This window comes from Mustela lutreola, chromosome 1, assembly GCF_030435805.1.
Source record: "Mustela lutreola isolate mMusLut2 chromosome 1, mMusLut2.pri, whole genome shotgun sequence".
Taxonomy (NCBI): Eukaryota; Metazoa; Chordata; class Mammalia; order Carnivora; family Mustelidae; genus Mustela; species Mustela lutreola.
Window position 1 is genome coordinate 90,932,504 of NC_081290.1, and position 16,377 is coordinate 90,948,880.

At 34.8% G+C, this 16,377-nt stretch overlaps 1 protein-coding gene across 3 annotated transcripts in view; it reads right to left on the reverse strand.

The window, feature by feature from the left end:
• Positions 1–16,377, reverse strand: part of USP53 (ubiquitin specific peptidase 53) — a 67,404-nt gene that overhangs the window by 30,104 nt on the left and 20,923 nt on the right. For all 3 annotated transcript variants that reach the window (XM_059169426.1, XM_059169417.1, XM_059169431.1), the window contains 5 exons: positions 10,718–10,810; positions 6,512–6,646; positions 3,543–3,656; positions 3,336–3,418; positions 579–684 (listed from right to left, as the gene is read on the reverse strand). In XM_059169426.1, coding sequence (XP_059025409.1) covers positions 579–684; positions 3,336–3,418; positions 3,543–3,656; positions 6,512–6,646; positions 10,718–10,810 — 531 coding nt within the window. The remainder of the gene's footprint in view (positions 1–578; positions 685–3,335; positions 3,419–3,542; positions 3,657–6,511; positions 6,647–10,717; positions 10,811–16,377) is intronic.

Consider the following 16,377-nt stretch of genomic DNA (forward strand, 5'->3'; position numbering starts at 1 on the left):
CCTCTTTCTCTCAAAAAGAAAAAAAAAAAATCAGCATACACTAACTTAAATCCTTCACGAAGAGTTTTTAAAGAAATAGTGTCGGGCGCCTGGGTGGCTCAGTGGGTTAAGCCCCTGCCTTCGGCTCAGGGCATGATCTCAGGGTCCTGGGATTGAGTCCCACATCGGGCTCTCTGCTCAGCCTGCTTTCTCCTTTCTCTCTGCCTGCCTCTCTGCCTACTTGTGATCTCTCTCTGTCAAATAAATAAATAAATAAAATAAAAAAAATAAAGAAATAGTGTTGGGGGAACCAGGTGGTGGGTATTATAGACGGCACAGATTGAATGGAGCACTGGGTGTGGTGCAAAAATAATGAATACTGTTATGCTGAAAATAAATTAAAAATAAATTCAAAAAAAAAAAAAAGAAATAGTGCTCAAACAGCTCACATGGTTAAAGAGCTGCCTAAAATAACACTGAAAAAATAAATTCTTAGAATCAAGCCCATGTATAGTTACTATTTACATGGTGATTTCTGAATATCTATTTTCAAATTTATAAACATAAAAGCACATTAATATTCTCCAAATTATACTTACAGGGCATTTCCTATAGTCATCAGTTGTATTTGCTGCTTGCAGCAATTCTGCAAACATTTCAGGCTTAAAACGTTCATGCCTTTCCATCATTCTTTCTACCTCGTTGCTACAAAACAAAGGAACAGTGTCAAATGTGTCCTTTGAACTTTAGAAAGATCTAACAAATTATGCATGAAGAATATTAAGTTATCAATATGGGTATTTTATATGTTAAAACAGGTTCTGTTTGAAAAATTAACCATAAAGTAAATTTTCGTAGAGTGAAAAATTATGAAATTCAGCAGGTTAACTTATGATGAAAAAAATTAGGTCAAGAATAAAATAACACTAAATTTTACCATTGTTTGGAACTACATGAACGAGGTAGCAAGACGATCCTAGCTCTGTCTGGAGGTAGTTCTAAGTCAAATGTTTCTTTTACATTATTATTTAACAAAAAGGGATTTGAGTTTAAATTCTGGCCTAACAAGAACAACAAATTGTTGGAAAGGCTTCCCCTCTGGCCTAAAGTTCTCAGAAACAAAGTTACCATTTTCAGCTAACAGAAGGCTCCTTTGCTGATTAATGCAGAAGTCAAAACCAAAACTATTTAGATCAGGCTTATGCCTTATGCTAAGCATTTCATTACAGCCTAGGCAGGATATCTGTGCCACTTTTTGTTTAGTCCATTTTAGAATCAAATTTTTATATAGCAAGGTATTAAGTATCTTTAAACAACTATTTAAAGACTTCCAAAAAGATATGTCATATAAGTTCAAATATCCTTACTACTTTCCATTCTAGATGCTCTGGTTCTGCTTGGTGGTAATATTAACTATCTTAGAGCTAGATATATTTAACAGTTCCATGGTTTAATATACAGTATTCAATAACAACTAAAAGCATCTATTCTTCTAAAACACTTCACAAGTATATTAGAAAGCACTAAATCTGATAAGCTTGTTCAAACTCTACATTTAAAATGATGTTTTTGTTAACATTATAAGTAATGATTTATGTGAAGCCTGGAATTCTGTAATTGGTATTCAATACTTATTACCAATACAAAGGTGATTATAGTTGTCACTTAAACAACATGGGGTAAGGGGTGCCAACCCTCACACAATCCAAAATCCGCATATAACTTCTGACACTCCCCTCAAAGTTAACTACTAATGGCCTACTATTAACTGGAAGCCTTACCAATAATAATCAATTAACACACACGTCCTGTTATATGTATTATATACTATATTCTTGCCAAAAATGCTGGAGAAAAGGAAATGTCACTAAGAAAATTATAAAGGGGGCACCTGGATGGCTCGGTCAATTGAGTGTCTACTTGATCTCAGCACAGGTCTTGAACTCAGGGTTATGAGATCAAGCCCTGCATTGGTCTCCACAAACAGTAGGGAGTCTGCCTGAGATTCTCTCCCTCTCCCTCTCCCTCTGGCCCTCCTTCTGCTTGCACATGCATGCGCTCTCTCTAAAATAAATAAATCAATCTTAAAAAAAAAAAAAAAAAGAAGAACATCTAAGGAAAAGACAACACATTTGCAGTACTGTACATTGATTATTGAGAAAAATCTGCATCTAAGTGGACCTGTGCAGTTCAAACCTGTGTAATTGAAGGGTCAACCATAATTAGAATTCAAAGTCTGGTTTCTTGCAATTGATGGTGTGGACCAGGGAGAGACTGATGGGGCTCCAACTCTTGTTACATAAGATACTGAATCAGAGCACTGTCATTTTATATAAGAGTTTCAGAGTAGAGTTAAAATTTTACGGTTTTTAATGTGTGGCCTATCCTTGTTCAAATGCCATCCTACTTTTCATACAAAGTGAAAAAAAATGAATCTATAATTGACTGAATTTTAGGGAATGGTTCCCTAAAACTATGTTCCCAAACTCTGGATATATTAAGACACTAAACACACTCAAATAATCAAATTGCTATTATTCAATAATCTTCAAGAAATATTGTGTCATATCCAAAAACCCAAGAAGTTTAATAATATAATGAAACAAATAAGCATCTGATATTTATTTTGCACAATGATAAAAATATTGGTTACTAAATTACCATTTAGTAACTGCTATACTAATGTACTGATAATTATTGATCCATGTGTTGTTTTTTATATCAAAATACCTATACATATTTATGATTTTATTCAATGTTCCTATTAAATATTTATATTTTCAAATATCTATTCAAAAGTGTTTAAACTACTCTTATTATGTAAAGTCTAGGGATCTTTTTGGATCCCTAACTCACTAATGTTTCATGAGCAGGGAAGGAGGGGACAGGCAAGCTGTCAAATTTTTATTTCAGGTGAATGTTGAGGCCCTAAATGCAATAAATCTAATGGAGAATTAATTTCACCTTTTCTTTCTTTTCTCCTTACCCTGGCTTCCATCACCATGAAGGGACATGGAGCTAAAGAGAAACACTGTTACTACAAAGATAACACCTTAGCAAAAATGAAGAAATCACATGCAGCTCCATTTTACACTGAACTTGTTGTCATTTTAAGGTCTCCTTTGCAATTCCCAAAACTTGCTATAAACATAAAGAGATACAAATTTTGACTAATATTTGGAAATTTCATCAAGTATATGTTTTTAACCAAATCAGAAACAGCTAGCTGAGCTGGACATCACTCAGCACCTCTGATGGTTGAGTATTTTCAGGTCTAAGATAGCTGATATTCACATACATTATTGTTCTATAAAATAAATACTCAATGTGGTAAACATGTTTTAACAGGCTCTCACCATAGGGCTGTTGTAGAAATGTACCGCACAAATTCTGTAAAAGGTAGAGGATCTGATGATGCTCCACAGCTGCGACACACACACTACAGGGAAGAACATATGTTTGATTAATCAACCATAAAACATAAATATAATACTATGTTACATATTATACATATATAAATGTATGCAAACAGAGTAACTAATGAAGTGGTTGAGCCATCTCACCTGTTCATACAGGGTCATAGCAAACTTCTGGTGAGTGATACAAGATTTAGAGGTACACATGTCTGCATCTCTGCTTGGCACTATATGGAAATGAATCCTCTCCAATATATTTTCCTAATTTAAAAAATTAAATGACAAATGAGTTGTGAAACTTACAGATGACACATACAGTATAGCTCTTTTAAACTTTACAAATTTAAGAATCTTTTTAAGGGGCTGCCTGAGTGGCTCAGTTGTTAAGCGTATGCCTCTGGCTCAGGTCATGATCCAAGGGTCCTAGGACCCTGCTCAGGGTCCTGCTCCCTGCTCGGAAGGAGGTCTGCTTCTCCCTCTCCCACTCCCCCTGCTTGTGTTCCCTCTCTGTCAAATAAATAAATAAAATCTTTAAAAAAAAAAAAAAAGAATCTTTTTAAGATTTTTTCAAAGTGTTTAACAGTGTCATACATACTGTCAGCTTTTCAGCTTTCCTCTTTAATCAACCCTTCAAATGCTGTGCAATTACTCACCTTTTGTAGCATTCACTCTTAAAAAAATTTAATGAAAAAATGTATGCAAAACAGAGTAACTAATGAAGTGTTATAATATAACATCATTTTAATAAATATTTTTAAAATCCTTTAAAATCAATTCATGGTGGCTGACATCTAGAATTTAATATTAGAAAACATAAGTTTCCTATGTTTTCAGCATTCTCACATTAAGAAAAGCAGTTATTCTTTCAAAAATCCTACTTGGAACATTTTTATAGTCTCTATAACTCACATTAAATAGCAATCATAAAGGTTTACAATACCTACACTAACATCCTAATGCAAGGAATCTGTCCGGCAAACAAATTTCAAATTTGTAATACAGATCAATAAGGAGTATTTATTTCTTTAACAAGTAATCCTTCTTTTTGGATTGCAAAGCTTATTCAATGGATTTTTTTTTTTAAGATTTCTTTTATTTATTTGACAGAGAGAAAGACAGCAAGATAGGGAACACAAGCAGGGGGAGTGGGAGAGGGAGGAGGAGGAGAAGCAGACTTTTCACAGATCAGAGAGCCCAACAGCAGGCTCGATCCCAGAACTCTGGGATCACAACCTAAGCTGAAGGCAAAGCCTTAAAGACTGAGTCACCCAGGCACCCCTCCAATGGATTCTTTTAATTAGCTAACTTACCCGTCTTCTGCCCTAGGAAATTTAAAAGCATTCAATTATTTAAGCCTAAATTTCTAGATAGTCCACAAATTATCATATCACTTACTAGTACATTTCATTTAAATGAAAATAAACTACAAAGTTTGGTATTGTACAAAATATATTTATATTTTAAGTGATGGATCAATTAGAAACATGAGAAATATGAAAAACATATTTTATGACTATGTGTGCTGTTTTTGAAACATTTTAATCAACATGAAAAGTATGCTAAGCAGTGGATTAGTCAAAGAGCTTTGCATCTATCCAAGGAAACAGTAAAGATGATCATTAAGGAAATAACAACAGGGGCACTTGAGTAGCTAGTCAGTTAAGTGGCCGTTCTTGGTATCAACTCAGGTTATGACCTCAGGGTCCTGGTATCAATCCCTGTTTTGAGCTCCACACTCAGCAGGGAGTCTGCTGAGGGATTCTCTCCCCCTCACCCCCGCCTCAGCCTCTCCTCCCACTTGTGTGTGTGTGCAAGTGTGAGCACATACATGCACACATTCTCTCTCTCAAATAAATAAATCTTTAAAAAAATGAGAATAACCTATAAATGCCAATTGAATTCTACAGATAGTAAATTCTACAGAAATCCAGTGAATTTTTTTTCAAAGATTTTATTTATTTATTTGACACTCAGAGATCACAAGTAGGCAGAGAGGCAGGCAGAGAGAGAGGAGGAAGCAGGCTCCCCGCTGAGCAGAGAGCGCGATGCGGGGCTCGATCCCATGACCCTGAGATCATGACCTGAGCCGAAGGTAGAGGCTTTAACCCACTGAGCCACTCAGGCACGCCAAAATCCAGTGAATTTAAAAGACATACTTTAGAAATAGAACAACCTACATTAGGAAGAAAAATTACAGGAGGAAATAAAGAGGTAAACTGGAGTTTAACTGTAAATGGCCTTAAATGTCAGAAGAGTCCAGACTGAAGTCACAAGAATATCTGAAGGGCAAAGATTAATCTAAAGAAAATTTTATTAATCTGTTGGCCACTAAAAAACACTGTAAGGGGATAGGCTGAAAGATACAAGAAAGGAGGCTTAAATAATGCTGAGAGTAGGGGTCCAAACTATTAAGAAGTGGTGTCAGGAAAACAACGTGTCAAGGAAAACCTTAAAAGATTTACTGATGAAATAAATAGAATTTTTAAATAGATATAAGACTATGAAAAAAAAAGTTTACCTCTTTAAATATATGTAACACCTGCAACACTGACACATTTAATAATCAACACATATTTTAGAAGGTATGTGTGGTTTAGTTACTATTCAAAGGAATGCTCTACTTATCAATATGGTGGTAAAACAGAGACTTGGAACATCAACCCCAGTCAATGATTCTCAATCCAGAGTGAGGTGTATAACAGAACGGCTGCCCCTGATAGCTGCCCACCAAGCTCCTCTTCTCTCCCAAAGAGAATCATTGTATGTAACGAGAAATGCTACTTCTGGGAATGCATTATTGCACATATCAACACTGCGGAGGCAGAATACTGACTTAAGTGACATAATTCATGTTTAATAAATGTTTTTTTCTAATAAATAAATTTTAAAATATTCCAGGAGTCTAATAGCCAATAAAAATGACAGCAGCACAAATAACCAAAATCAAAAGTCATGAGATTTAAACTGAGCTCTGAAGGGCAGGTAAGACATGGATCCAGTGAACAGTTATGACTTGTTTCCATTGTTAAAAATTTATGTTTCATTAACCTTGATATTTGTATCATTTAAGGAAAACAAGCTACTGTCCTGATTTAAGGATTATCCAAAATACTTACAAAGCACTCTGCAGCATCATCCATAAGGCCCAACTGAAATCGCTGCTCATCTTTAAAGCTCTCTGCTAGAGCGTGCCTTATGTTATCCGAGGGAAGTGCTTTTTCTCGACTGTGTTGAAACTGTGCAAATATATTCTGGGGACCAACAAGTACATCAGTAAGTGTAAAGCCAACCACTAAAGAAACATGTCAGTAACTTCATTATAACACAGTGAAACTTACAGCTATACCCAGAAACTAGTAGTATTTTGCTCTAAAATTCCATATAAAGATTATCTGTCTCAGTAATGTACAGAAATGGTTGCCCCAGCCTTGAAATCAAATGTTAGTGTGCACAGAATTCTCAGTTCCCATCCTCGAGGTTTCTAATTGAGTATGCTGAAGTGAGGACAATTTTTAACTGTTCCCCAGCTTATTCTGATCTAAACTGTTTAAGGAAGAGTTCTGAGATAAGTTGCTATAAGTCTAAAAGTATGCTATAAGGAATTAAAATTATGTTAACCAAAACTAAATACATAATCACATAAAAATTAGTGGGAACTCACTAGTCTTTTAAAAAAAAAAGTAGCTTGGGGCACCTGGATGGCTCAGTTGGTTAAGCATCTGCCCATCTGCCTTCAGCTCAGGTCATGATCTCACGGTTCTGGGATTGAACCTGGCATCAGGCAGGAGTCTGCTTCTTCCTCTCCCACTGCCCCTCCCCTGATTCCTTCTCTCTCTCTCTCTCAAATAAATAAATAAAATCTTAAAAACAAAAAACATAGCTTAAATGAACTTTAATAATTTTTTTTCTTCCTAAATAAACCCCAGAAAATGACAAACCCTGGTTTAAAAATAAACATCAAATAACTTCAATACAATTAAAATTTCCCACTATTTAAATTTGCCTCTAAAAACTGACACTCTACAATTTGCATGAAGTCAGAAAAGATGAGCCACCCAGGCATTCCTGACTTTTAATTTTTGAAGAAAAATTTTTTTTCAGATTATCAGTTTTCCTCACTTAGAGCATTATTTCTAACCCAAGCCTAAGAAATACTGGAAACACTCAAGAATATGTGATTATAGGTGTTAATCTGGTTTTTCATTTTCCTTATTGAATTCAAATAAGATAAACTTTTTAATAAGTTCCAGTTTTATGACAATCATCTTAGGTGGGGGAAAGTGGGGAGGGGGAGGAGGTTTTCAGTGACAACCTACCAAATAAGGATTGGCCATATTAAATTCTTAATTAGCCTAAGGGATATGTCACCTCAAAAACATTTTTTTTTCCTCAGGTCAATATATGGTAGGGTAGGAAAACATTTTAAAAATCTGTTTCACTACTTCCAAAAAATGTACTTTATAAATAAATAAAAAATTGAAGAATAATGATGCTAAATGATATTAGATATCCAGATCTATAATTTTCTAATTATAATTACAAAATGAAAAAATAAAAAAATATTTTCAGATGTCATTGGTTATTCAGGTAATTAACTTTTCAAGATAATGCTTGAAATATTAATCCTACGCCTGAATGTCACTCATTTGTTATCTGTTTTCTGTTTAGTATATGTGAGGCACCTTCACTAGAAAACAGAAAAACCCTGCCCTCATGGGGCACACATTCTAGTTATAGTAAGGAGAAAGTAAGTAATTATATAGTATGTCAGTCTGTGACAAAATAGAGAAAAAGAAAGAAATAAAATACAAGAGAGAAAAATAAAGTATTATAAATAGAAATAGAGATACTGAGAGTAAGAAGAGGTTAACTATTACCTAGGGTAGTCAGGGAAGGCCTTACTGATGTCCTCATTTGAAGACTGGCATAAAGGAAACAGGGTGTTAGCCACAAAAACATCTAGAAGAAAAGCACTGTAGACAAAATGAATAATAATGAAAATAGTCAGAGATGGAAGCCAGCTCTGAGAAACTGCAAGAGGCAGCCAGTCTGGCTAAAGTGCCGTATCTGAGACAGTGAGAGAGTGAGAGAGACAGAGAGAGAGAGAGATAATGTTTTGGGCTAGTGGGGAGGCAGGCAGGTGATTGTGTAAGGCTATGAAAGATTCAGGCTAGAAATTTTAACTATACTCATTTTACAACTGGACAAAATATTCAAAATTGACTGTCGTGTAAATAAAATGTGATACTGTAACCTGATCTAAGTTCATTCTTCATCCCCTAACAATAACCCTATTTTGCCAGTTTCTAAAAAAGAGAATATAAAATTGCCTTCTTTGGTGATTTATATTCAGGAGTATAAATCAAAATAAAGCAGGAAAATGGCACTTTATTTTCTTGCATGTATATGTGTGTGTAAGAGTATTCAAGAATGTAAAATAATGAAATATTTATCTCTGAAACATGTCAATAAAATTTTAAATTCTTGGGCAAATTTCAACGACATAAATGAGATGCTAATCGATACATGACTCCCTGTTTCTGCCTTTGCCTCTCTTCTACTTATTCCCATCCAAGAAGCCAAAGAGATCTAGTCCAAACATTCTATCTAGTTAAAACAGATTATATCACTCTTCCACTCGAAACAATCCAGAGACTTCCTAAATTACTCAGGAGAAAAAGCCAAGTTCCTAACAAAGGTCTAGAAGGAACTACACAATACGGACTCCTGTTCCAGTTATTTATTGCTCCATAACAAACGATTGTAAAACTACATTACTAAAAATAACATTTACTATGATTACAAATCATTAATTTTGGTAAGGTCAACTCAACTCTGCTCCATTAATTTTGGTAAATACAACTCGATACTGGGACCTAGAACAATCTGAAGGTTGCTCACTTACACTGAACATCACTTACACTGATGCTGGTTGTTAACGCTGCCTATCCACTTAGACTTCTGGTTTAGTTGCGGCTAACTTGGCTTCTTCACTTCATGACAGCTCACTCCCAAGAATGACAGCCCAAAAGACAAAGCCAGATGGAAATTTTATCACCTTTTCAAATGTCTGCAGTGTCATTTCTGCCATTCTATTTGGTGGGAATGAATCCTTAAGGCCAATCCATATTCAAAGAATAGACTCCACTTTTTGATAAAAAGGGTGCAGAAGAGAGGCACATGGGTTGCTCAGTTGTTTAGGTGTCCAACTCTAGATTTCAGCTCAGGTCATGAGCTCAGGGCTCTGAAATCAAGCCCCATATCGGGCTCTATCTTGGGCATGAAAACCTGTCTAGGATTCTCTCTCCCTCTCTCTCTCTCTGCCCCTCTCCTCCTCATGCTCTCTCTTTCTTAAAAAAACAAAACAAAACTGCAAAGAATGTGCAGACATGTTTTATTTTATTTTTAAAGCTTTTATCTATCTATTTATTTATTTATTTTGAACTCACAGGAGTTGGGGGGAAGGAGAATGGAAGAGAAAAAATCCTTAAGCAGCAGCCTGCTGAGCACGGAGCCCAAGGTGAAGCTCCTCGGTGTCAAGACACTGAGATCATGACCCCAGCCAAAAGTAAGAGTCTGACACTTACCCAACTGAATTACCCACACACCCCTGCAGACAGGTTTTAAATAACCACAACTCACCTTACTTCTGAGCTCACCTCTTATCAGTCTTCCCCTTACTCATAAAGCTTCTGACACCCAGGTTTCCCTGAATGTGTCACGTACACCCACCTCAGGGTCTTTGCAATTACTGTTTCCCTGCTTGCCTGGAATGCTTCACTCTATCATCTTTTCCAAGTAATGGTTTAAACTTTCCCAGTGAGGCTTTCCTGACTATTCAACATACTCTATTATTCCCTTTCCCTGATTTATTTTTCCCTCTTTGTAGTTACTACCATCTAACACACTTTATATTTTGTTTACTTGTTTTCTCCTCCCCTATAAGAATATCAGATCCATGAGAACAGTTTTTATCACCTTGTTCACTGCTATATCATCAGTAACCAAAGTAGTGCACAAAATTCAGTAGTAGTTCAAAATCCATTTCATAAAATGAAAAAAGAATTGTTCCAAAATGAAAAATGTAATATTCTTAATGTTTTTATACTACTTAGAATATTAATTTTAACTTTCTTTACATAAGAGTGGAAAAAAAAAATCCATACACTTGAATAAATCAACTTTAAGAATTCACCTTCAAAGCTCTAAGTCACTTGACAATGAACTTTAATTTCAAGTAAACTGACCAAATTAACTATCAAATAAAATTAAATTTTTGGCAAAACAATTAACAGTAATTTTCCATAATATTAAAAGGTTACCTTCAATGCACAAAATATGCAGGCATCTCCCTGACAAACATGTCCAGTTAGAACCCGCAAGCTTCGTCGGAATATATCCAATTGCCACAAAACCTAAAAAATTATAAGAAAGAAACAGTGAAGAAAGAAATACAGTAAGATTTTTTTCCCTGTAATAAAAGGCAGATTTGACTTAGACTGCAGAAGGCTAACAACTTATTTTAATCTCTTGTGCACAATCAGACATATATAAGCACTGAAACAGCAAGATTGAAACTGCTATACACATGCAATGAATACATAAAAGAGGGATTTAGAAGGTATTCCTATTGATTCACATGTCAAAACTGACAGGCAGAGAGTTAAGAAAAAACTAATTCCTCAGTTAAGGATTTTATATGAACAGGAAACATGGGACACTGAATGGAGGTCTTGGCAGTGACATGAAAGAGGAAGTGATTATAATACTTGGAACAGACTGAACTTTAGGAAGGAAATATAATTGGAGTTGAAAGCCAGGGTGTATCAAATAAGGGTCAGTAAGGAACAGCCAGAAAAAAAGGTGAGCAGAGGCTTGTGGCCTTGTGTATTGAATGACAAGGCGGCCAGCTGTGTAGTAACAGGGGGACAGTACAGTAAAATGCATCAGTTAAGGAATAATATGAATATAATTTGCTGCAATTATCCATTCATCATTTGCTACTAAAAGAAAAAAGCAAACAAAAAACACTAAGTGTTTAAATAAAATCCGTCCAGTATTTAAAATCTAAAAAAATCTGAAAACTATAAAGTGAGGATAGCTCTGCCTGCCTCATGGTGTTCTTATAGGGATTAAACAATATGTACTACTATATAAAATGCTTAGAGGCTGGAATGCAATGTACACCAGCTGCTAATTGTTGCCGTAATTACTATTACAACAAACAGACTTCCAAGTCTCCCTATATCTTTCAGTCATTTCGGGAAATAATATAACTTAGAAAATCTATTCATGATCTCTCATTTCTCCCAACTAGAAACAAAGACTAAGAAAAACAAATGATTTTAACAGATACCCTATATTTTCAATTACTCAATAACTAATGGCCATTTCAGAATTTCCCTTTGAGAGTTGCTTTTCCTTAAAGAAAACTAACAGGATCAATTTATCTATTACAAATAATTCAGTGTTTTTGCAAAACACTTGAAAATGTCTAATAATTCTCTTGCATATCATACATAACTGATCGTACCATAAAGTATGTGACACTGGAATTCATTCATCTGTTCAGATGAAGACCAGGACAGCACAACCTTGGGAAGTAGCATAGCACTGTGCTTAGTAATACAACATTTAAAGGCCAACTGCCTGGGTATTAATTCTGGATTTATTGCTTATCAGCTCTTGGGTTGACTTGAGCAAGATATTTACTAAAACTCAATTTTCTCATCAGTAAAACGAAGATAAAGCAGTACTTACCCCTTTGGATTGCTGTAAGAATTAGATTAGAGAGAACATATAGTGTTCAAGTAAGTACCAACACAAGTAAGAACACAATAAATGCTAGTTATTAAAGATTATAGCTTTGCTTTTAACTTAGAGAATTTAAAACCACATCAAGTGTCATAACTACTTAATTATACTTATGTCAGATAAAATTCTGAAATATTCAGAATATTTTAAAATTAATATTTAAAAGAGAATACCCTCCATAATCTGTTTATAAGGCCAATGAAGTATCTCTTCAAATGTAACTGGAATGTTTTCTGAATTAGCAAAATGTTTAAGTTATACTGGATTCAAACTACAGAAAAAATATTTATGTAACTTTTCTATACATTATTTAGTATAATAGTTTATCCTCTCTTTTAACAAATCCATATCAAAAGTTATTCTAATTGTTAATTTTCATCCTACTTCATTTTAAAATATTGATTATAAACAACCAATGGGTAGACAAACAAATTGAAAAAAAAAAGTTAAGTAAAATCTTGCCATTTGCACCAACATGGATGGACTAGAGGACATAATGCCAAGTGAAATAAGTCAGTCAAAGAAAGACAAATATCATATGATTTTACTTATATATGGAATTTAGGAAACAAAAATGCACAAAGAAAAAAAGAGCCAAACTAAAAAAAAAAAAAATAAAATAAAAGACTCTTAAATAGTCTGGAGGGTGGGTGAAATAGATAAAGGGGAAGAGTCCTCTTATCCTGATGAACACTGAGAACTGTGCAGAACCGGTGAATCACTATATTGTACACCTGAAACTAATATAACACTGCATGTTATGCACTTGAATAATAAAAAGACAAGGGGTAAAAAGTGCTTAGAAATGTGAAGGTGGGGGCGCCTGGGTGGCTCAGTGGGTTGAGCCGCTGCCTTCGGCTCCGGTCATGATCCCAGAGTCCTGGGATCGAGCTCTACATGGGGCTCTCTGCTCAGCGGGGAGCCTGCTTCCTCCATCTGCCTCTCTGCCTACTTGTGGTCTCCGTCTGTTAAATAAATAAATTTAAAAAGGAAGAAAGAAAGAAAGAAAGAAAGGTAGGTAGGTAGGTAGGTGGGATAAATGAAAATGGAAATACAACTTTCCAAAATCTATAGGATGCAGCAAAAGCAACTCTGAGAAGGAAGTTCATGGCAATATAGGCCTACCTCAAGAAACAAAAAAAGTCCAAATAAACAAACTAACTTTACATGTAAAGACTCTAGAAAAGAAGAACAAAGCCCAAAGTTAGTAGAAGGAAGGAAATAATAAAGGTCAGAGTAAAAATAAATGACAGACTTAAAAAAAAGAAAATTAGAAATAATAGTGAAACTAAAAGTTGGTTCGTTTAAAAGATAAAATCAATAAACTTCTCACCAATAAACTATCTCACCAGATTCATCAGGAAAAAAAGAGAGTCCAAATAGACAAAACCAGAAATGCAGGAGATGTTACAACTGACACCATATAAATACTAAGAATCTTAAGAGACTACTATAAATGATAGGCCAACAAACTGAAAAACCTAGAAAAAAATGGATAAATTCCTAGAAAAAAACACAACTTTCTAAGACCAAATCACAAAGAAATGGGAAATCTGAACAGAATGATTACAAGTAATGAAATTGAATCAGTAATTTAAAAACTTCCCCCAAACAAAAGTCCAGGATCAGACAGTTTCACAGATGAATTCTACTAATCATTTAAAGAGTTGGTAATTATCCTTCTCAAATTACTCCAAAAAAATTAAAGAGGAAGAAACACTTTCAAACTCATTTTACAGGGCCAACATTACCCTGATATCAAAAACAGGAAAGGAAAGGGAAAAGAAAAGGAAAAAGGAAAGGAAAAGAGATCAGAAGAGAGGAGAGAAGAGAGGAGGGAGAGGGAAGGAGGGAGGGAGAGAGAAAGAAAGAGAAAATATAACAGACCAATATCCCCAATGAACATAGATATAAAAATCCTCAACAAAATATTAGCAAATGAAATTCAATAGTACATGAAGAGGATCAGATGCCATTATCAAGTGAGATTTGTTCCAGGGATGCAAGGTAGCTCAACATCTGTAAATCAATTACCATATTACACCACATTACAAAACAAAGAAAAAAAATCACATAATGATCTTTAGTGATCTTTATACAGAATCAGGATTTGACAAAAATTCAACATCATTTATGAGAAAAACTCTCAATACAGTGATTATAAAAGAAACATCCTCAACATAATAAAGGTCACAATAAACCCACAGCTAATATTATACTCAACAGTGAAAGGCTGAAAACTTTTCCTCTAAAATCAGAAACAAAAGTATTCACTCTCCTGTTATTCAAGAAGTGCTAGCCACAGCAATTAGGCAAGAAAAAGAAATAAAAGGTATCTAAGTGGAAAAAAGTAAAACTATCACTATTTGCAGATAACATGATAACTGTATATAGAAAACCCTAAAGACTCCACCAAAAAGCTATCAGGATGAATTCTGTAGTTGCAGAATACAAAATTAACACACAGAAATCAGTTGTGTTTTATACTAATAATGAGGTATCAGAAAGAGAAATTAAGAAAATAATCCCATTTACAATTAGATCAAAAAGAATAAAATATCTAGGAATAAACTCAACAAAGGAGGTGAAAGACCTGTACAGGCATACCTCTGAGATATTGCATGTTTAACTCCAGGCCATTCTAATAAAGCTAATATTGCAATAAGTCAGTCACATAAACTTTTTAGTTTCCCAGTGCATATAAAGTTATGTTTACACTATACTGTTGTCTATTAACTGTGCAATAGCATTGTGTCTAGAAAACAATGTATATACCTTAATTTAAAAATATTTTATTGCTAAAAATGTTAACCATCACCTGAGCTTTCAGAGAGTTGTAATCATTCTGTTGGCAGAAAGTCCTGCCTTGATATGATAGCTTGCTGACTGATCAGGGTGGTGGTTGTGGAAAACTGGAGTGGCTATCATAATTTCTTGAAATAAGACAATAATGAAGTTTGCCATAGCAATTCATTCTTCCTTTCACCAACTACTTTTACATAGCATGCAATGCTGTTTGATAGAATTTTACCCACAGAACTTTCAAAATTGGACTCAATCCTCTCAACTCTGCAGCTGCATTATCAATTAAGTTTTTGTAATATTCTAAATGCTTTGTTGTCATTTCAACAATGCACACAGCATCTTCACAAGGGTATATTACATCTCAAGAAACCACTTTCTTGGCTCATCCATTAAGATGTTCTTACCCATTAAAGTTTCATCATGAGATTGCAGCAATTCAGTCACATCTTCAGGCTCTACTTCTAATTCCAGTTTTCATACTTTTTCTACCATATCTGCAGTTACTTCCTCTACTTAAGTCTTAAACCCCTCAAAGTCATCAGCAGGATGATTCAGTAAACCATGTTGTAAACAATGTGTTGTTTACAAGGCTTTGTTGTTACATTTATAGAGCATGGACAGAGTAGATTAAGCATAATTTTTAAAGGCCCTAGAAATTTCAAAATGGCAAATAAGTACTGGCTTCAATTTAAAGTCACCACCTATATTAGACCTTAACAAGAGAGCCAGCCTGTCCTTTGGATCTTTGAAGTCAGGCATTGACTTCTCCTCTCTAGCTATGAAAGTCCTAAATGGTATCGTCTTTCAGTAGAAGGCTGTTTTGTCTACATTGAAAAATCTGTTGTTCAGTGTACCTAGCTTCATGAATTATCTTAGCTAGATCTTCTGGATGGCTTTTTGCAGCTTCTGTATCAGCACTTTCCTTAAATCTCATGAACTAGCCTCTGCTAGCTTCGAACCTCTCTTCTGCAGCTTCCTTGCCTCTCTCAGCCCTCACAGAATTGAAAAGAGTGAGGGGCTTGCTCTGGATTAGGCTCTGACTTAAGGGAATGTCATGGCTGGTCTGATCTTCTATCCAGACCACTAAAACTTCTTCCATAACAGGAAGAAGGCTGTTTCACTTTCTTATCATTTGTGTTTTCCCTGGAGTAGAACTTTTCATTTCCTTTAAGAACTTTTTCTTTGTATTCACAACTTGGCTAACTGTTTGGTACAAGAAGCCTCACTTTCAGCCTATCTCAATTTTTGATACATCTTCTTCACTTAGTTTAATCATTTCTAGCCTTTTGCTTTAAAGTGAGAGGACAGGGGCACCTGGGTGGCTGAGTTGGTTGGACATCCAACTCAACTTTGGCTCAGTTCA